This window comes from Corvus moneduloides, chromosome 4, assembly GCF_009650955.1.
Source record: "Corvus moneduloides isolate bCorMon1 chromosome 4, bCorMon1.pri, whole genome shotgun sequence".
NCBI classification, from domain to species: Eukaryota; Metazoa; Chordata; class Aves; order Passeriformes; family Corvidae; genus Corvus; species Corvus moneduloides.
Window position 1 is genome coordinate 27,350,976 of NC_045479.1, and position 23,357 is coordinate 27,374,332.

The 23,357-nt window shown below is 38.7% G+C and overlaps 1 protein-coding gene across 8 annotated transcripts in view; it reads right to left on the minus strand.

Moving 5' to 3' along the window:
• Positions 1-542: 542 nt before the first annotated feature.
• The window catches only part of ANO4 (anoctamin 4), a 178,000-nt gene continuing 155,185 nt past the window's right edge, over positions 543-23,357 (minus strand). For 7 of the 8 annotated variants that reach the window (XM_032106517.1, XM_032106516.1, XM_032106518.1 and 4 more), the window contains 9 exons: positions 20,832-20,943; positions 19,736-19,793; positions 16,949-17,046; positions 14,651-14,793; positions 13,486-13,638; positions 11,649-11,796; positions 9,069-9,188; positions 5,903-6,008; positions 543-3,865 (listed from right to left, as the gene is read on the minus strand). In XM_032106517.1, coding sequence (XP_031962408.1) covers positions 3,674-3,865; positions 5,903-6,008; positions 9,069-9,188; positions 11,649-11,796; positions 13,486-13,638; positions 14,651-14,793; positions 16,949-17,046; positions 19,736-19,793; positions 20,832-20,943 — 1,130 coding nt within the window. In that variant the 3' untranslated portion in view covers positions 543-3,673. The other variant, XM_032106519.1, reaches the window with a different exon arrangement.

The following is a 23,357-nucleotide window of genomic DNA, read 5'->3' on the forward strand; positions in this document are numbered from 1 at the left end:
CAAAACAATTAGGAACCTGTTTAAGTAAAAACATTAAAAACCCCTGATGCTAAAACCACAACAGTAACAATATTTGGCTATGTGAATACACAAAAGAACCACAGAGAGAAAATAGTGATAGATTTTGGCTCTTTTTGGTCTGCATTTAAGTTTTGTTTCTATCTGACTGGTCAGTTTGCTTGCTGAACAAATAAGGTAAATAGAAAGAAACTCATGAATGACAAGCAGCAAATATTTTGTATGCATAATTTATTTTTAAAGTTTATTACATCACATTATACAAGCATTAAACATGGCTTTATGTTGATGATTTTTTTTAAAGTGTGAAAACTTGACATTCTTCTCCATAGAATTTTTCTATTTACAAATAAACAATCTCTCTACATACTTTATATATAATATATATATATATAATATATATGGTCAATAATGTAACTCCCCTCAGAAAGATTTAAAATAAAAAAGAACTGATTTGTAAACACAGTTTCTGTTGTAGTATTTGGTGGCTTGAATGTAGATGATATTCTATTCCTAGATTTTTCTTTTATCAGAGTATCCAGGTTGTTCATTTACATTTTTTATTCTAAGATCTGTAAAACCAGCATGGGACAGAATGCAAAAAACATAGCAAACAGGCTGAAAACCAGTCCCAATGTACAATTTTTTCCTTGGTTTTAAAAATTGGTGTGTAACTGCTCATGAAGTGCATGCTGCTGTCAAGAGTGGCCTATGGAGAACAATTCTACACTGATTGCATGATGATTTCACAGTAAATCTTCTGATGTGTGCTGTCCTGCTTGCTATGTAAAATGTCTGTGCCATGCATTGAGGTTGCACTTTTTTCTCATTCCCGTGAAGGTAGTGCTCTTGTGGAGCTGGAATAAGTAAACAACATACAGGACTGTCACCTCGAGGTTTAAACAAAACCTATCATCACATCAGGAAGAGAATGGCATAAATTAGTTCTCTAGAAACTATTAAAATTCCATTTCTTATTATTATACTATTATTTGTATTTTATTTTTCTAATAACTAAAAAGGGGGCATCTTTCCTGAGTGTTCTGCTATATAGCTCTGAACGACTCCAGGGAACTCTATTCAGACCAGCAGCAGAGAAACCTCAATGGCTTGACTGGTCAAACTGAAGTGACAGAGATGTACTCAGGGTCTGCTAGGGAAGTCAGAGTCCCTTGCAGCATCATACTCAGCACAAGCTTGGCAAACAGCCAACCTATGGTCTCATTTAGAGCAGGACACAACTTCTAGCAATGGATTGTCAGAAAAATTCATCATAATGTAGCTATCTTGAAAACTACCCTCAAAAGCAATTATTGTCTATTGCATTTCTGCTGTGCATTATTTGTTTTGGCACATTTTATTGCAGTGGTTTCCCTGGAGTGGAAGTCAGTTTATATTCTACTGTGTTTCAGTTCAGTTCTCAGAAGTTATTGAGATCTAAATTGACAAAGCTGTATATAACTGCAGGGATTTGCAAAGGCCCATTTTGCTCATATGGGTGACACTGATTTTATGCATGGCTCATGTCTCACTTTACTACTTAGCAAACAGTTCCTAAGCTCTGGTCATCTGTTGGTTTAGGCATTTAACAAAGGGTATCCAAACGAATCCATTTATTCATCAGAATTTGGTCTGAATATAATTTTGCACAGCGATCCTGCCCCAAAATCCCCAGACTGTAGGTGGTGGATGGTAAATACTAACCCATTGGTTATTATCTGGCATGTGTGTATTGGAGGCCATTGCCTAATCCCCATCCCCTATTTACAGAGACAGAAATACTCCTATTTCCCCATTGTCCATGTGGGATGAGTCCACAGCTGCTGTAAGCAGAAGGAAAGATGAACAAGTTCACTTTCCCATTAGTCAGGAATTTACCCCACAACCACTAGCTGTGCTCCCCACTCAGTTTTGCACTGAGCCAACACAGAACAGACTAATCCTGAAATTCCTTCAGTGCTTTTGGTGTCTCATGGGACTTTCAGGCTTAGGCCAGAAGCAGCTGATAAAAGGGAGCTGCTATGTCATTTATCCTCTTCAGGTAGGATGGTGGGTTGCTACTGGAGGAGGTTCCTTGCTTTTTCGTGTAGGCAGGCAGTGGCTGCAGAGAGGAGCGTGCTTACATTTTCTTCCATCCTTCTCCTTCCTCATGTCATATTCCCTTTCATTAAAGCTTCTCCCTCTCATGCAAATAGCTTCAGTTCTCCCTTGCAGTGGAAAGATCGAATTTGATAATATTGGTCTTGGTGCAAATGGTCCTATTGTCATGTGGAACTTGAGGTATCCACCCACAGGGTCTCACATTGTGTGGTCTGTTCACAAGAGCCAATTCTACACCTTCTATTAAACTGCTTCCAGAATAACTTTTAAAAACAACTGATGGAAAAGCTTTCACAACACTCAGTATTTTGATTCATGTTGCTCCATCCAACACTTATGACGTCTTCAAAGCTTACAAATGCACTCTTTTGCATTAATAGTCTGGAAATTTTTAATTTCTTAATTAAGAAATTTTTAATTTCTCAGTACTAAGGAATTTGCTAAAGGATGTTGACAGTGGCTTATTTTGCCCAAGTCTAATTTGCAGCCTGTGTAGAATTGCTCTGCAGTCTCTTCTTTTTTCCCTCCACGACTTCATAGATAATGGAATGATGAATAAAGAAAGTGTTACAAGTGTAGATATTCTGGATGACTGTGTTTTATTCTGCTGGCCTTGTTCATCTGTCTTTTTTTTTTGTTTTACTTAGGCAGATAGGTCTTTAAGACACCGTCTGACTTCTCTTACATGTACATCCTAATTCCTGACTAGGCTCAATGTGATCTTGCAACACAAATACATGGGCAGTTCTGGGCAAAATTCCCTAACCTGATTTGATTCCTTCAGACACCAGACAGTCCTATAGCTGAAAAGGCACTGTTCAAAACTTTAACATATATTACCACTTTTCACAGTGTCATTTCCAAATAAATGACCCTACAGTTAGATACTTCTGGCCACATTTAGATGCTTGGCTATCTGTCTGCACTTCTGATGCCTACATTTTTCAGCATTGTTAGACCAGCTGATCGGACTCGTGATCATGCATCTCCTCCTAAATAATACTTCAGTATTGTTGAGTAATGGAAATGGTCCACAAACGCGACCTTAACTGGTGGTAAATGCAAACTAACACAGTAGAGTCCACTGTGGAAGAGAGCAACGCTGCCATGCAAGTGCTGCAGGTGGTGGCCACACACACGGACAAACACTGCCACGTTGCCAAGGCGCAGTCACTGCTTATGAAGTAGCAACTTCATGAGAATGAGCCGTGAGATCACCAAGTTCTGTAAAGCACTGGAAGTTGTATAACTAACTGCTTTGAAGTTCAGGGCCTCGAATTTTAGTTAGGGCCTGGGAGCTTCCTGGCAAGAGTGCAGAGACTCAGTATTGGTTTGATGTGCTTATGTTGACATCAGCTCTGGAGAAGACTAAGCCTTGGAAACACCTCTAATTTCAAAAGGCTTATGACAAAACCCACCCTATTAAACAGGGGTGCACATGTGCTAAGTGCACACAACATTACTATTCCTTTCAGTGCACTCTCTGCTGTAGAAAACCAGGAATCTTTTATAAACGAGTTCTTATCTTCTTTTAAGCAGTTTCTTCCTCACCCTGTCATGGCCACTCATTGTGATAAGATTTTCCATTCTTTTTCCTTTCCTTCCGCTCTTTTTGCAGACGTTCTAGTTCAGCTTCATACATCATTTCCTGAATCAGGTACTTTTCTCTCCTCATTCGATCTCTCAGATCTTTTGGAAGATCTGGAATTAAGTAGGAGATCAGATGCTTTATGCAAAAGACAAGGTGCTGTGGGCACAAAAAATGGAATGAAAAATTTAAAACCTTAGGAAGAAAACAAGTACTTCTCATATGTTCTGAAAACCTTCTCTTTCCAATTTACAGGCAGATGTTGTGTTAAAACCAAACCCATTACTAAATTTTAATAAAACAAACCATGAAGTATTTTCCCCACAAAAATTCCAGCCAAAGTCCGTGGATTATTGGTCAGAAATATGCAGCAGAAATTATGAGCAGGTGGGTTCAAATAAGGCCTCAGAACTGTTCTATGACCTGTGTGTTGAAAGCCCTGAGGTCATGATTTGCTGTAAGCTTGTTCAGACAGGGGCTGGTATTAGTATGGGTATTACTTCCTGCTCTGCAGGAAGAGGAGGATCAAATGATGTAACACTTTCCTGTTGCCATAAATGCTTGCATCAGTATTAGAAGTAATGTATCTATACAAAAGTAGTAATGTATCTGCACAAAACAAAACCTAAACCTTTTTTCTTACACTGGGTCTCTTATCCAAAGACATATTCCTATTTAGCAAACATGACAATTACGTACAAGTTAACTGATCCTTTGTCCCTCCTATTTTAGGCATGACACAGCAAAGCTTGACTTTGATGCAGGAGGATTGCTTGAGTGTCCTTTTCTGCTTGATCAAAAATGCTGCTTGGAGATTTACTCATTTCCCTTGAGAGGAGGAGCAGACAAACAGAAAAATCCTCCATCTCAGAAAGGACACACGTTCTAGATTGGAGAAATAAGGGTATTTCTTCTTCTCCAAGCAGAACCCTTCTTTTGAAAGCCACTGAAAAGAGAATGTAAGATGTTTTCCCATGTATTCTTCCCTCATGAGAAAGAAACTTACAATACTCTAAATGTTGGGGTTTTTTGCCAAACCTAAAAAGAGAAAAAAAAAAGCTTCTTCTGTCAGTTTAGCCTGGACAAATAATTTCTTCTGCAGTGATAGGAAATACTTTTGTTTGTTTTCAAAGAAGGTTAAGTTATCTAAAATAACCCACACTCAGAATGCCAAAAAGGGGTATGAGCCTAGGCAGTTACCTTGAGTCCCTACCTTGAGTCCCCTGTCTCTCAATGCAATCTTTATTGTAAGCACTACAGCAATCACAATACACCCACTGTTGTTTTCCAAGAAGAGGTCATGGTTTCTGCTGCAATTACCTTTTTGATTTCATAGATCTAGTTAAGGAAACAGCTTTCCTTAAACAGAGTGGCTTATGTTGAGGGAAGCAGATATGAACCAGCCTATGGCTTTGGTTGAGGTAAAGCAAAGTCAAATCTGATGTGTCGGTTACAGGCAGACACAAAAAGTTATTCCACAGTTGGTCACAAATTTGGCTGGACACTGAGACTTAAACAGGGCTGATTTTTCTTCCCTCACTTCTCTTTGCACCTACACTGTGCTGCTTTATGTCAAGTGTGTATCAAGAGGCCAGACTCTCTTCAGTCTTTAAAATTCTTAGGCTGACCTGCCAAGACCATTCTTCTAGTCCTTTTTGGAGATGCATACCCTGACTTTCAGTACTGACAGTTCATGAAACTAGAAGAGATTAAGCCCAGCAAGCCTCTATCAAATCAATCTTTCTTTCTTTCTTTCTTGGCATTAAAAAAAAAAAAAAAACAAAAAAAACCAAGGACAAAATCTAGATGTGTAAATACTATAACTTTAACTATCATTGTTTTTCAGTTGCTCAGATTCAGTATTTTCTTCTCATGTTCCTTCACCTCTATCCTCATGCACCAGTCAGCATATGGCTTCCCAATCTAGACAAGTTCCTCATAAAGTAACTAAAAGCTTCATCTATTTCCCCCTCTTTGCAAGTCACTGCTATAGTTTTCAGTCTTATATTCCCTTTTCTATGAGAACCTACATACTGTTCAGAAAACAAATCTGAGAAAACAAAGCACAATGTAAGTTGAAGAAACCAAGACAAAAACCACCTCAACTGCTGCCATCATAGATCAGCCCAATGCAAAGCTTTGGAGGGAAATTTGTTTTCTTTTTGGTTTTGTTCTACCACCTGAATGGTCACTGACCTCAAATACAATAATGAAAGCCAAGCGCGCTGCTAAGACGTGCCAGAACTGCAGCGTGTAACCGTAGGGCACTGGGGAGTGAGGAGGGTCTCGGTAGTCCCTGTACCTGAAAGACAAGCATGGTATGGTAGTTAGCAAGCTCCTGCACTGCTGCCTGGGGGAAGGAAAAGCCAAAACCCACCTTCTCTTGATCATTGCATTTTCTGCACCAAAAATGGGCTCCGTTCAGACTGCACAGGTTACCATAACTCTGCTTGCTTCTAAGGCTGGGCCTATGCTAACGTTTGATTTCAGGTCAAGTGTATGCTTTTGGAGCAAGTGTCCTGATCACCTCCACTTACCATGCTTTTCTTCATCCGAATGGACTTACTTTCAGCTGAAACCTACCAGTAAGACGCATATCAGGAGTGCTCTAGCTGGTAATGGATATTAGGTACAAAGGACCCAAAGCAGTGTCTGTATGAAGCAAAACTGCTGAAGCAAATACACAGGTTGGTGGATGCTTTGACCCTGCAGCATCTCCCTTGGCAGCACGACATGTGCCTTTCAGGCATCTCCTCAGAACCTGGAGAAGGGTGGGATGCTTTGCTCTTTTAAGGGACACTTTATTCCCACTACAAGGACATTTTAAACCCACAAATGTCCCCAGTCTTGTCAGCCTGATAAGTCTCCCAAAATCCATATAAAACTGCTTCGTGGACACCATCTGGCCCTTGATAAATTAGTTGGCCATCCCTGATGTAAAGCATCACTCATCCTGACTTCAGCACAGCCAGCACTGCACCTCTTGGTATATCAACAAGGTGAGGACCGTGTAAGAAAGGGATCTGGTGTCTTCTCTCCCAGAGTGTTTCATGGAAGACTTTAGATCTCCATAATTTACCTGCAGATATCTGTTGGGAAAGCTGGATCCAGGAATGCTCCAAAATTATATTTACAAACCATGAATCTGTTTAAGTCACACATTCTGGAGTCCATTTTTACTAGCAGTGTGTTAATTCTAAAATAGTACTGTGGAAACTTAATTTAGAAGTAGTGTAAAAATTGTTTGCTTCTTAATCTGTTTCCTAGATGGGACAGAAAACCCATTGTAAAAAAATATTGAAAATACCACAGTAAATAATACACTTAAGGTTGATCACTAAGTTAGTTTTAAGAAACTAATGAAAATGTAGATGAATAAAAAGAAATAAACAGTTCTTTCATCTCAATGATAATCTGTAGTTCTCTATTTCTCCATGAAGCTTCACCTTCTTAGATTTCAGAGGGTGCTGTACAAACAGAAAGAAACTGTCTTGACATCTTAGCATCAAATCTCTCAGAAAGTGCAGTATTTCTAGAGCAAGATCTTAAAACTGAGATACCTTTCCTTGTGCAAGCAGCATTCTGACTTCATAGTTTAGGATGCTTTACAATATCCTAAGCATCCTGAGAACAGAAGTCCCTGGACCAAGTCCCAGTAGAGTATATATCTTCTTTTTTACTTGCTAGGAATCCAATGTCACACATGAAAAAACAGGGAAACCTTTTATAAACAACCAGAATAGCACAGCACTATCTGTGTTCCAGGCAACCAGAAGTTAACTGGGGTTTTTTTTTCAGACAAACTGCCTTCCTGGAAAAATGCCTACACTATTACACAGTAGAACATAATATTTCCTTACCTCCCTATCAATATCTGCCTTGAAGTGCAATTAAAATGACTGATGTTTTAGCAGAATGCAGGTGGGTAAGTAGCTGATAAACTCAGCTAAAGAAAGATGTTAATTTTCTTTCAAGGGTAGATATACATAACAATTCAGTGTCTCCCAAAAGAGCAGATTTATCTTTTGGAGATTTATCACACCAATTTGAATCGTGTTCTGTTTATGGGATATTGAGCAGACAATTTTTTTTTTGTTTATTGTGGGATTTCCGTCATCAGATTAAAGGAGCAGCTACTTCATGCTAGAAGTTGGGGAAGAAAGGAATTAGAGGTGGGGAAGAGAATGGTCAGAATGACAAAAAATTATTAAATAATGCTATAGCAAACAATGTGGAATGGAATATTCTCACTGTGGTTCTGCTCCACAGGTGAATTCAACATTGGAGTAACTCTTTCTGCTAAAGAAGTTGCAATAGTCTTAAATATCAGTTAGTTAAATGAAGCATTAATGCCATCCCATCCCCCCATTTATTATGCTATACCACTCAAAATTTCTTCTTATTCATAAAAAGTCACAGTATTGCAAGTATCACTGACTTTTATTGTATCACTGACTTTTGCTGTATCACAGACCTTTGTGCTATCACAGAGTATCTTTTGTTCTTTAGGCACTCGTAAAAGAATATTTTCATCACAGTGAAAAATACTGGCACTAAGCATATCTGCTAAAGGACTACCAAGACTCATGCTTGTAATGTAATATTGCAATTAAAAAAATGGTAGCTGTATTTGTTTTGTATTTTTTGTCTTGGGACACCACTTAAGACCTTTATGTAGATCCTTGAGGTTTTTGGCCATTAAAATCACTCAGGTGCAAATCTGCCATTACAAACGTTTCTCAGACTGCTATTTCTCCAATCTATTGCTGAGGACAAAAACATGCAGATAAGTAACTGCTCATCTTTCTTTGATTCAAGCCACAGGTATATGATTATTGCTAATAATTACACCTGTAAGCAATGACATCACCATATTAACAATTCAACAATTAGGAAATGCTGAATTTGAGGTTTCGTAAAGATAGCTTATGACAGAGCCTGTTTATGTCTGTCACACCTGTGAAATAACTCAGTGTGGCTGCTCCTACGCAATCTTCACTTCCCTGTGCATGTCCTATGATACAATCTCATCACAGTTGGATCTCACTGGTACCCAAGTAATCAGGCACCTATTATTGGCCCTTTGATACCGTATTTATCCACGATGATTGTGTCTGAGTCAAGCTGTGACACCATAAAAATCCTGCATTAGGAACACGTTCCAGATACCAACTTCTCTTTTATCTGAGGAAGGAATCATGCAGGTAACAGCCAAGCAGTACCAAGAAGAGGCATGACCCTGAACAGTACAGTTAAACTTTCAATTTTTAAGTTCTAAAAATTAGTTTCAACTCCAGATTTATTATGTTGTTTCTCCATTTCATTGTCTTGAAGCAGAGAAGTATGTTGGTCAGAAACTTACCTGCAGTATTTTAATGGTGAACCAGAGAATTCACTTCCATTTGATGTTGGCTCAGAACGGTTTTCAAAGTCAGACACCAGAAATACTGATAAACTGGCATTAACGTAGCCAACCATACACCTAGAGAGGACAAAATGCTGTCATCAGGACACAGCAAGGTTTTTCCATTAACTGTTGTACCCAGGAGGATGTCCTTTGGTTTTCATAAGATCCAAAGTACAATTTTGATGCTTATTAATATTTGAAAGGGATGTTGAGGCAATATAAAAGAAATGCTAAAGTAGGTCAGATGAACAATAAAAGTGAGGAAATGATAGATTTCTATGGGAGAAGGAATGATGAAGATTGGGACTGGTTACTTTTGAAAAGTCACCTAAATGGTGACACAATAGGGGCAGAGAAAATAATGAGGAGTGTTAGGAAGATAATCAAAATATTCCCACTGTTACACTCATGGTACTAGCACAAAGGGAGGCTACATCAGATGGAAAGATATGTACTTAAAAGAGCTTTTTAGAAAATGTCCAGTTAATCAGAGGAACTCCATACTGGAAGATCCCAGGATGACTGAGCACTGTGAAGGCCAGGCAAAATTTAGAGAAGACTGAGTAGAAGTTGTGCCCCCTGGCAAAGGGCTGTGGGCATCAGTAGAAGGTTCAAGTTTGGTGTTAGTAAAGCTGAGGAGAGATATGGCCAAAATGTGTTGTGCTGTTCATGCTGCACTGCCCGAGCACAGGTAAGTGTAGGCACACTACTCAGCTTGGTGCAGAGTATAATGCACAGTAAGGGCTGGGGGATTTTTGTTTTGGTTTGGGTTTTTCTAAATATGGACTTTACAGTCTTTGAGAAATTATACAAACACCATCTGGCTTTGTCTCCATACTGATTGGATTTGGACTTAATTTAATTCCAGTATTTTTCTGGTATCACTCTGTGTCTATGGATCTAATACTACAGATGTCTTCTGAAAGAAAAGAGTACCTCTCTCTTTAAGCTATTCAGTAACAGATGGTCTTCACTCCTTAATTTGAGAAATTTCACTATTCCTGTGGATTTTTGAATACCTTCCTGCTTTTGTAACAGTACTTACTAATAACATTATTCAGAATGCTGACATAAACAGTTTTAATACAAGGTTCCTTCAAATACAAGTAATTCCTTTTAGCACAAGTAATCCTTCAGATTACTACCTGATGGTTTCATCTAGAAATTCACTCAAAAAAGCAGCAGAAGTGTGAAAACATTGTACAAGAGGTTTGTGAAAAGAACATAAGAGCTTTCTCTGTGAGCCAAACTACCTCCCCTATGCAGAACTAGTTTCAAAGCCACTGAGTCATATTTGAGTCTTAAGAGAAATATTTCTAAAGGTGTTGTTTTTTCATGCACAGTGGCCCTGAGAAAATCCCTCCTTATGCTTTCCTTAGCAAGGAGAGTTGCTTGCAGTGTCGCAATATCCTGTAGATCTTTCTAATGGCACGAGCAGAGGCACATGCTCAGGAACAACTGGAACCAGACCACTTTACCCCTGAAGGGATTTTAACTCTTCCTGAAAGTAAACAGAGTATCTTCCCTAGCCCCAGCTAAAATGCCCAACTCCTTGCAGGACAGCAAGTTAGCAGATCTGCAAATCAGGAGCTGCTGCAGCAGATACCCTTCTTCCGTCAGTATGATTAAATGTATTGATAATCAAAATATGTCAAAAAAGCAGCAACAGATGAACTCACTTTCTGCAGCATGGAGTAAAAAAACCAATCTGCCATATGCCCAATAGCAGAATGTAAGCTCTCTGTCACTGTCTACTGTTTTAGCCTGGGTTTCTTTGAACAGCAGGGTTCCTGGCTAATGGCACTGCTAGAGCGTTTGCAAACTGTGTCTGTGTTTGGTTGGATTCAGTGACCTTCCCACAGTCCAACAGCCTAGATTTCACCAGTGGCCATGCAGCAACTACCTCATACTTGCTGGTAGTGTGCACAGGCTAATATAAACTTAGTATTTAGCAACACTGAAAGAAAATCCACTTAGGCAGCAGGGATTTAGATCACAAATATCTCCTGGAAGATTTAATCTAAGAACTCTAGTTTAAGAAGAAAAACAATTACTTTTCTCTGTAAGTATATCTGATGTATTAGTTGGAAATTGCTTCCTCTTGATAGACACTACTTTTTTGAGTAATACAATGCTGAATATTACAATCAGGAAAAAACCCTAGGGTACAAGTTTAAAATGCTCAACAAATTCTTTACTGGTTAGTATCAGCATTGCTTCAGAAAGAAAAGAGGATTATATCCATGTAGTACCAGCTGGTAAGTACAGCTTGGGCAGCATCCTGTCACACACACTAAATCTCTGAAATAGCTCTGCCATGTTTGCCTTGAATTAACGTCATGAATCACAGTCACTCAGCAACCCATTCTGTGAACGTGCAGAGCATCAGTACCTGTGGCTGGTATCTGTTACCTAAACACAAACAATACATTTGGGTTAGTGGAATCAAAACATACACAGACAGTAATACTGCTTCTATTTCAAGTAGTAAGTCAACATGTTTCCCCCTCCTGCCCCCCCCAAGAAAAAGCTTACTTTTGTCCAGCTTCTCCTTGGCCAGCACAAGGTCCGTATTTGTAAGCATAAACAAGGCGAGGGATGAAATCCGATGTCACTGCTATAACAAACGCATTTGTGATAACGGAAAGAATTCCAATGCCTTCCAGGATGCCGTACCAGATGCCTGTTCAACAAGGAGACTATGTTTGCCCCAGAAAAAACAAGAACCAAAGTGCCTGAAATACTGCATGATCTGAAGTAGTTGTCCCCACTGCACAAGGTGGTTTTATGTAGTTTTTATCCGAGAGTCACTGAGTGAAAATAAATTTTCTTATTGAACAGGGTGACTTTAGTGGACCAGACATATTCCCACAGTGGAAATTTTTTTTATCCTGTAAATAATATTAAGGAAGCTGCAAAAATGCTCACAGAGGCCTTAGTTCACCAAGACACATGACCATTTGGGCAGTTTTAAGAAATGCTGTAAGCTTCCCTGCTTATGATGATGGCTTTCCAGCCTTCAAGGAGGGTCTGCCAGGGTAGCCATGAATACATGCAATCCATCATCTGCTGGTCACAGGGGCCTTGTGTAGACCTCATGCACAGCTGCTCAGAGTGTTCCTATCAGCATCCAAATCTTCATGGCACACTAATGCTACACAATGGCAGGCAGTCTGGGCTTCACCTGGGTATATTTGGCCCATCCTCAACTGCCTGACAGATCTTGTGGTACAGGCACACAGCAACTCTGGTCATGAGGACCATCACTGTCAACCACACTAAAGGAAGGTTAGACATACCAATTGATTTAATGAAGCATCGAACTGTCCTGACTGAAAACTTTGCCGAATAAGGGGCAAATGCAATTGATTTTGAGAAATCACACCTGAATCGACAGGAAAAAAAGTATTTTTCTGTGCTTCTATTAATTCATTATATAACTGGTTTCTTTAGAAATTATGTGTGCAGTGTATGCCATGTACTGGCTATTGTCCAGACTTGTGCCAAAACCCACAGATTCACACTGTTAACATTCAAAGCTTTAATCAGACACAGACTTTAGGTACAAGGTAGAATGTTCTAAGAGTACAAAGCCTGAGCTTCTGCTATTTCTTGGTGTGGGCTACTTATTTTTGCAATGGAGACAGTTAGTGAGGTTTCCTATTTACCCCTCTGAAAACACCAGGGATTCAGCATTGGGCAGATAACTTTGTTTTAAAGTTCCTCCTAAAGGTGTTCTGCTTTTGCATACTGCAAGGACAGAAGAGATTTGTAGTCAAAATAGTTCAAAGAACCCTTGCAATAGTGTGTGGCTGGATGACCTCAGAGTTGTGTGAACCTTGTGTTTAGCAATGCAGGTGTGACTCACTAAGAGCGAGTTGTCTGCTGGGATCCAGACCCACCCTGTCTGACCCACCAGGGACCCAGTGAGCACGAGTCACAGGGGAGCTTGGTTTTGGCCAGGTAAATATAGAACATACAGGTCCCTTACAGGATGGTGGCCCCTTGAACTTGACTTTCATGTTCCATCTGGTCTGTCTGGTTATTATATTCCAGTTGGGCAGCAGCATGTGTTCACACAGGGTGTCTGCCACAACAAAACACCTGCAGACAACACCGATCACTTTACACCTTGGCTTTTAAGTCCCCCAGAGACATTTCCCAATAAATAAGAGACATTTCCCAATATAGACTATTAATTGCATAAGTAGATTGGCATCAGATGCTTGAAGTTGTTTTGAACAATCAAGGGATGTATTATTAATTGGGAAGACGACTGAAAATGCCTTAAAATGTGCTCTTACTTGAAGTGGTCAAAACTTTGACTTACAAATAACACATACATATAACAAACACCGTACAAAGAGCTCACCTATATCTTTGGCTCTTGAAGCTAAAGGTCTTCTCCACTGAGTAACAAATTTGTAAGCATCAAGCCGAATTTCAATAATATTGTTTAGTAAGGCCAGAAGTGGTGCCAGCGGAAAAGCTGCCACAAAAATGGTTGTGAACCCAAACTGAAGAACTAGGAGAAAGAAGGAAATATCACAGTATAATTGTTAGTATCTAATCCCAAGGTCTAAGATTCCAAACAGTGTATGCAAATAAAAATTATGTAATTATGCAAACACTTCTTATTATGTCACACTATATAGTGGTCTATTGTGGCAGTTGTACAGCAAGTCCTTGCTGAAAGTTCAGAAGGAAGGATGAAAAGAACAAATGCACATCTTGACCCTGGCAATGAACAGCACCATCTAAATTTTGTAGTTTGGAGTGAAGTTCAGAGGTGGGACAAACTGGGCTTTTAGAAAGGAACATTTTTACAACCAGCATCAAACTACGATCTCTCAATACTTGCAAGATAGGAATGAATACATTCCTTTTAACAGTTCAGATGGGAAACATTTTGGAAATTTTGTTTAAGTTTCTAGAGGCAGGTTTTCATCTTGTCAGATTTCCCATTAATTTGAAAAGAATTGTGTGAGGGAGAAAAGAAAAAACCAATCGTAACATACGCAGTTCAGTCACACAGGGCAAAGGTCATGTTTCTTTAATATTTTTTGGAGCAGTTTTCCTCCTCTCCCCTCTGGATAAGAGCAGTGCCTTTTGGGAGTAGATTACTTTGTAAATGTGAGGTAGTAATGAGGGAGGATTTAAACATAAACAAAGCATACAGGTCTGTACCATACTCTTAAAAGTAAAAGCACAAGGCAACTTTCTTTAGAAAAAACAGCAGAGTTCTTCAGAAATGTATGCAGATAAAGAACTGGGCTCTGGTTTGGCAAACCAAATCCAGTTTGGAAACTGTTTCATACATGGGAGGTTAGCAAACCATCAGCAGTGTGCTTAACTACATTGTTTGGTTCTTAAAAACTTACTCCCATTCCTCACCTGACCTGTGAGAAAAAAAAACCTTTTTGCAGTCTCCTTAGCTTCACATAGTGATAATTAAAAGAATATGCCAGCCCACATCAACAAAAAAGCAACAACATTAGAACCTAGTGAAATAGAGATAACAAAGATTAGAGCCATACTCATTTCTAGGTATTCATCAAAGAGTCCATAAGCATTCATAGGCTGCAGATTATAGTCCTTTTCCCACTGTGGGAAGCTTGTTTTCCCTGTGTGCCATACTCTTGCCGTAGTTTTTCTCCTGGTCCACCAGTTTTGAATAAGCCTACATTTTAAATTAAATTAAAGAAACAAGGTAAAGAATATTAACGGCTAGTTATCACAAAATTGGAAGAGGTTAAGTGGGCACAACATATCTTGCAAAATTAATTTCCCAATGTACAGGAAAATAGAGCACTAGTAATACATGTGGCTGACTGACACAGCATAATAGATATGAAAACAGATACAGCTGATGAGCTGTAATCCCAGCCTAGATGTTGTTAAAATGGTAAAAGGATTTTGACATCTTCTTTGTTATTTATTTACTTCTTTTTCTCTGCACAGAACGGCAAATCACTTCAGGGTCTGTTTATATGACAGAATGCAATGCTGTTTAGAGATAGCTGAGCTCAGTAAATAAGAGTGCTAATGCTGCTTGATCCTTTCCTGTGTGTGACCTGGCATCTCTGCATGGCTCTACAGTGTGCATGCTAACAGTCTCTGGGCAATCCTGGAAGGGAAAAGGCAACCCTGAATGATGTCTGCAGCCAAGCATTCAGATAAGCAACAGGCAGAAAGAAGTGTCTGAACTACTGACAGCACACAGTGGCTGAGAGATGGATGGCTGACATATGAGCTACCTCCATCTCAAGAAATGGGGGAGCTGTACTGGACATCAGGGGGAAGATGCTGTTCGCAAAGAAATGCATGTGTAAGACCACTGTGAGAGGCACTGAGCCAAAAGAGAAATGAATTCTCACATCTGAAATAAACACTGTTTCCAGGAGTTGAAGTGGTTTGGCCAACAAAGGACACTAGTTAAGAGTTAGTATAGAGAGCAAAAAAACTCCAAACCACAGTGACGGAGATTTTCTCTGAAGTTGTGGTTGGCCACTTTGTCTCAGTAAGATAGAACATGATAGATCTCCCAAATAATTAAGTCCTTTTCCTGACAATGCTTCACTTCTTGCTTTCGCAGTGGCCTGGTCTGGTCTGTGAATGGTAAAGAGTGCAAAGTGACTGCAAATAGTCACTGGATTTGGGTAAGGGCAGCATTTCAGGGCTAGAAGGTGGACTGCAGGGTCTGGAGAACAAGAACATCTCTCATCAGAATAAGCTGAAGCCTTTCACAATGTTGTGACTGTGTCTTTTATGTTGTGATTTTCCTTGTGACTCTAAAGTGAAGATTCACTTCACCTGAACCAGTTTATTCCTATTAAATCGCTTGCTCTTAAAAAAATCTCCTATCTCTATCAGTCACCTTCTTTTATTTCTCTTCTGTGCTCCTTGTTAAGTTTCAAAATCTATATTAATAGAAAGCAGAGAGTTCTAATGAAAACTGACAAAAGAGATAGGCAATGGAAAGAGAAGGATCAATACTGCTGCTGCTGTTCCCTCCTGCCTGTCCCAACTAATTCCTGCAGCCCTAACAGCTGCAAAATACTGGCAAGGAGTGCTAGGCCCAGAAAAGATGGAGAAATAGCAAATCCCTCTGAACTTTGCTAGGGCAAACTTTCTGACAATGTCAGCTCTCTCTTAGATTTTCACACTTGCTAATTTTCCCTTGATGACCAGCAACACTGTCTCTGGCATCAACTACGTTAATCATATTAAACCTATATTAATCGTGTTAAACATGCTCATTAAATACTAATCAATAAGGAATGAACCAATAGAAAATGAATAATTGCCAAGCTTTTAGCTAGGGCACAGCTCCATGTTACCTTGAAGATCACAAGGGAACATGTCTACATACCAGTCAGTACATTTTTCTAGCTCTCAGAGTGCATATGCCAGCAGTGCATTTTTTCCAGCTCGTACCTGCTCTTTCAGGCATCTTTTATCACCCAACAAGTAATTAAATTTAGAAATTACTGGCATAGCTAAGAAAGGATACATATAATATTTTTCATGTAATCAATACAGTGGTCACACAGTTATTTTTAAGGAGTTTTAGAACACAGAATACAATTTAACAAAATCAAGTACTTCCCGTGTATTACTTATTTGTTAATATTTATATCACACTTTCACTTTTGCACACCATGTCCAATGTGGAAAAAAGCCCTGAGCACCATCTGCATATCTGGAGTTCTGTATCATGGGGGGGATTTTCTATTGCAGTGAATACTGCATCTTGCTTTTATTAACGGGCCATAAGGAAAGCATAAACTTAGTATTCTATAACCTACAGAAACACACGTATTATATTTACTTACGGATATCCCAATTCCATGAAATTATTCCATGTCTGCTTTAACACCATTATAATACCCATTTGCATACAAAGATCAATAAGGCATCCACTAGGGTGGCACTACAGGAAAAGAAAAAAGAAACAAAATATTAAACAGAAATTATACTGAGTTTTAAAGCATTTCTTAAAGGCTATAAATGATACTGGATCATTTACTAAAAGGAAATTAAATGCATTCTCCTTATTTTTTTAAGAAATATAAACTCATGGGAACAGATGACGCTGTATCATTCTGTCAGCATTTTAAACATTTTAAACCTACCACCTAATTCTCTGCAGAGGTCAGAGTCAGCTGAAACCAGTGCAGTTTTCACATCAGTGCTTCTAATGTTCTGTGCAACAGTGGGCAGGGTGGAGGCAAAGGCCACCAAGTTTCTCCATTGATTTCAATAGTTTTTGGGGAGGGTGACTGTGCATCAAGTCAAAGAATGAAGAGAAAATTCCTCTTGGCTGCACAGGCAAACAGTTTATGCCTAAAGGATAGACCTAGAACTGTTAATTGAGTAGTGTTTAACATCTGTGACTGAGTAAACCATGAAAATCTATTATTTTCTTGAAGAACTAAAAATCTCTAACTGCTGAGCAACAATTCTTAGTGTTTCTTGCTGAGTGCTTGCTTGCTTTAGCAGTGGCCCCAGACCTTGAAGTTGTGGTTGCTGCTTTTGGGAGAGATGTTTCAGCTAGTACAAATTTAGGTAATTTTTTACCTAGTATTGGACAAACCAGAAAGGGAACAAAAGCCTTCTGTCCTCAAACAGCACTTTGTACAATCGGCTTTGCAGATCCAAACAGTGTAGCTCAAGCTGTATTTTTAAATCTTGGGTATTGCAGATAAGTTGAGAAAATCACTGTCATAGAACTGGAATTATTTCTCTTTAACTTTTTAGGGAGAAAAATCAGTTATGACCTGTAATAAAGTGAGACGTGAATTTCTTATACATACTGCATTATCCAGCTCTCAGAACCTGGATCCCTGCTGAGGTTTCTGTTGACCTCTTTCAGCATCTCTTTAGATTAACAGGGTGACAGATTTTTTTTTTTTTTTAACTTTTCCATCATTATTACTAAATCAGGATCCTTCTGTTTTTAGGCATCAGTCACATGAGTGAATGTACCCCAAGAGAGGCAGGTGCAGCGTTAATGAAGTAGCAGTGATGTTATAATGGTAACATAAATAATATGTAAACTGTCGTCTGAGCATGTCCATGGACACTGGACTAGTGTTACTAAATGTCTTAGACTTGGCTTCATTCAATAGGTGAAGAGAGGGCTGTTGGAGGGATATCTGGACATTATATTCTAAAGCAGGTTTCTAATAAGACCTAGCACAGATACAGTCAATAATGTCAAGACATTTTTATTAGACTTTTTTATTATTATTAGACTCTTTTTTTTTCTCTGAGAAAAGCTAAACAGGGACTACTAAGAGTAGCTTCCACCAGCAACTGACCAAACCTGTAACACCTCATTGTTGCACTTTCCTCACAAACCTGGTTCTCTTTTCCTTCCATCTCTGCTCCTGCAGAGAGATGAGGTTCTTTCCCTGTTCTCTGATCCTTCTGTGAAATGAATCACCCAATAAATCATCAGAAAACTAATTCAGCCAGAAAAAAGGAAGTTTACTGCTGATATGAGGAACTGAATAGGCTCCTCCTGGAGTTGGACAAGTGAGAGCCAATGCAGAGGAAGAGGAAGGAGCAAACCTCAGGGGGAGGACTCAAAAGGAAGAGCAGAACTGTCTTCCTTTGACAGCAGGAAGTTGTTAGGTCAGCTCAGCCCCAGCCAGATTTTGGAGGGGTGTTAAGCAAAATTCTGTCTGCCCATTTATCAAGTATTCTTTCCTTGAATGAACAGAATTACCTACAAAATTAGGATGGTTTTATTAAAATTATATATATTTTTTGCTAATATTTGAATGGCCTCTAATAACCAAAATATTTATGTATCCAGAAGTGTTTGAAAATTCAAGTTGGCAGGCATTTTCCACTTACCATTTGTCATTTATCTGCAAAGTTGTTTCAATTATTCATCTGTGAAGCAGGAAAGAAACCATGGGATTTCAGTGTGCACATAGCAGCACTGGAAAGTAAATGACTGGTCCAGAAACTGCTGCTGTTCACCTCCTATAACTGTCAAATGGACTTTGAATTCTGAATGTATTTGTTAAAAAAAATAAATAAAACAGGATTGGTCCTTGAGTAACTTGCAAAGCCAAACTCTCATTGCTCTCCATATTTGTTTGGTTTTATACACATAGAACATGATGCCAGCAGCTTGTTTGGGAAGTTTGTTTAATTGGTTTTGATCAAATTTCACATACATTTTATGTGTCTGGATTTTTTTAATTTCTTTACTGTATTATTTTAGCTCTCTGGTCCACAAGGCTAGAAAAGCTGAAAAGAAAGGATTTCTTACAAGCAAAAAGCTGTCAGATTCGTATCTGTCTTTGATTCATTCCAAGGATAAAATATTTCCAGCATAAATATGTGAGTAATCTTTAAACCGTCTGATACCACTATTAGAATGTGATGCAAACACTAAAACTGCTAGCATTGAAAAGGGAATATATGTATCAATATGTAGATGCTTTTATAGCAGATGGTAGTGTCAATAGTGTGGATTTAGGCAGCAACTGAAAACCCAATAACACACTCAAAAATGCCTAGACAGAGTTATGTGTCTGCCTCTGCTTGCATTCATGGCATCCGTGGGCAGCAGATAAATCAGTGTGCAGTTATCAAACACTCACCTCTTCCAGCCTCCACCGGTTTATCAGCCTTAAGTAGGCACCAGGGTGTCCTGTAAATCTTTAACACAGGAATAGATATCAACTATGTTGTGTAAGCAGTCTGTTCACAGCAGTAAAAGAAAGCTCACACTTATTTTAATCTGGTGTTATCTTAATGTGAGTGGTAATAACTATAAAAGACATTATGCTGTAAAATGTTTTATGGGTATTCCTGGAATAATCCCCATGAAGGACTAAGGATATTTTTACTTTCAGTTTTCTTCAATACCCAAATACTCTACTGTTGGATATTCAACATATGCAGAGCAGAGGGAAAATCTGACTGAAGCTGCTCATGTCAGTTTAGAAAATGGCTTTAACTGCCAGTCCATTCCTTACACTATAAAATGCTCTGTGATGTCTGCCTTCCTGTGAAATCAGTGAAAATATTAGTTCTTATTAAGAACCATGATGTTCTAACTATTCTTCCATGTTTTTTTCCCCAAATCATTCCCATATGCAAAGAATCCATACTAATGATTCTTCTATTCAAACCTTCTCTACTAAAAAGGTCTTCTGTTTTTAGGAGACTGACAGAAAGAGATATACAAATAATATATACACAGACATATATATACACACAAATAATATATATATAAAATATACAATAAAAATACAATATACAATAAATATATATATGGAAAAACCCCCCAACTGATAGCTCATAACTCACTCTTAACAGTCCAGATCATGTAATCGAAGCAGGTCCCTTCCAACTGAACTATCCTATCCTATCCTATCCTTTATTTATCTATACTTATAACACACATAAAGACAGAGTGAAATGACCTGCGTGTATAGTATTGTGAGATGCATCTGTTTCCAATAGTGAAATTGTTAAGTTAATATTGAGACCATGTGGTGACAGGAAATGAAAATTGCATCTGTTTCTGGGCTTTTGAAAGGAATATGAAATTGCAATCTGTTCTGCTTTGCTAGTATGGAATTTGCATTTTGAGATGTGTGATAATATAGTCCATTTTGTTTCATTATAAACAATTTTATTTCTTCTCTCTACTTTGTTTTGCACATATGAGTGTGCAGACATCAATCCTACCTTCCAAGGAAGAATGCTATGTAAAAGGTAGAGCTGTTCAGATTGACAAACTGAAAAAGAAACATTTTCAGAGTGAAGCTGTTCTCCCACTCCGATTCGGTGCGAGGCTGCTCTGTGAAGAAAATTATCAGAGTTTCAGACATTTATTCAGATTATCAATTTCCCTCAGCACAAAGGCTGCACACACTTACAAGAGCTGGCAATGTATTTGTAAATTAGCCTGCTGTTTTCAAAATATAACCTGGCAGAAGAATTTGTATCCAGAAGCAGCACTCAGCTAGTGAGCTTGTAGAGACTTAGAAATCTATTCTGGTATCTATATATGTATGTTCCCAGGAGACTGTAAGAAAGTGGTCGAGGTAATGCATGTATTAAACATCCCTCCTGTACTTAAGTGGTCTTTACAGGCTCAGGCTCTTCTCTTGTTTCCTTCTCTGTATCCTACCATAATGACACTGCCACTCCACCACAAGCTATTTAAGTGCCTTTTTCTTAGAGATGCCACACTGAACTGAAGAAAATCCTCCTTGTAATTCTGTTTCATGGATTTGCCCACATGCATCAGTGGAGTGCCACTGCATGACTCCCCTTCCTTGTCCCAGGGAAAAAACCATCACAGAAAACTAAGAAAAAATATTTTTCAGTGGATGGGCTAAGGCAATCAGGAAAGGGGAAGACATATTCTTCTCTTTGGGTAGGCCCTTATTCTCCATCTCAAGAAATATCAAGACAGAAGTTAACAAAACAATGCCCATGCGAACACACCGGTACCATATTCTGGAACTACTTTCCAGCTGGCAGGAGCTTGTTGTTAGCCACCCATTGCTGGGAACAGGAGTGATCAGAGAAGTGGAGGTACTAATGCTGGTTCTGAGTATCATAATGATAGTACTCATATACTGCTTCCAAAAGAGCCTCCAGTAAAGCACTGGAAATACAGAAACAACAATAAACTTGTTTCTTAGAGCTGCTCTTTCATTAGAGGCCAGTCTGCAAGAAGGACAAGTTGGACTATAACAATGCTGCTGCAGCTGAACCTTTGCTCACATGCCCATCAGAGACAATGGTGATGCTCTGGAGGAGCACAGATGTGAGTTCTGAAAGAGATCATGTAAAAGCTGAAGAAGGACATCCTCCATGTCCTCAGTGTAGTTTTGCTGCCAGTACCACTTTGAGCTTATTACACTGATAAAGATCATTCAGATCAAATCAGTTCCTCGGGTCATCAGACTAAAAATCACAAAACAGTCTGAACAGGATCGAAACAACTTGACCCACTGACTTTCTGTAAAAGTGCTTTCTGCAAAAAGCAAGACATACCTTGATGACAACCTAACAGAAAGTAATCAAGCTTCAAGGTCTCTAGACTATATCTTACTGTCCTCAGCATGTCAGGACATAGCTTGTACAATTCACAAACCTCAAAGTCGTATCTCTCAACGGCAGCTAGCAGATATCTTCTCCATACAGGATATCCATAGAGGATACAGGATAGCAAAAATATTTTAAAACTACAGAATACAAATTATGAGTCTCAGTTTAATAAGAAACAAAACAATAAAATTCTATTGTACACAGATATGTTTTGAACACATTACCAATGACTTCTGGGATGTAGAAAAGCCCTGAGAGTAGCTAAAATCAGCTGTTTCCTCTGACCAGACATCAAAATCTGTCCATCTGGTCCAAAATAATTTCCTGAACATCATCAATGTACAAGTTTCCAGAAGCTCAAAATAACCTCCTCAAACCACTTGTATACATGCAATAATATGGTTTGCTTAATAGGCCTTCAGCCATAGTCTCATTTCAGCCTTCTTGACACTAAAGAGCCCTCACCAATTGCCACCAACTACAGCAATCTTCTGAAAATATCAGAATCTGCATGGAGTCTACCTGAGCCATGGATATATGAATGATAGCCTATTGCTCCCCCATTGGCAGTAGATGCTCTCCTTGGAAAATGTTTCCTTACTCTAGCATGAACACTGCCTCTGTGAGTGAGCTGAAAAGGTTACTGAAATTTAGAACATCATATCATTTAGGTGTAGGTAGAGTTGATGATTCACCTAGTTATTTTCCCTCCTTACTGTCCTTCTTAAAGGCAAATGTTTGATAGCCAATCAGCACCTTAGTTTCAAGCTATAAATTTGTTTTTCAGAAGTGACTCCCCTTTTCCATGTTTACAAACCCTGGAGGTTGTGAGTGCTCAGTCTATCTGAAAACTCATGCCTTTCCCTCCAAGGTAACAATTTTACATTTATTTACAGTAAACAGTTTGTTCACATTCTTTGATGGTAGGGGGTCGAAACAAGAACAAAGATGGATGATTGTTGTCACCACTGATTGAATGGCACAGTAGTTTAGTTTATATACTTCCTTATTATAAACTTAAGAAATACATGAATTCCGATAGATTGCACATTAGTTAGGATTTTTCATATTATACAGACATTTTGAATGTTATCATGGTGTATGGACCAATAAGTCAGTACAATATTATTCAATTTTATATTTAACATTACT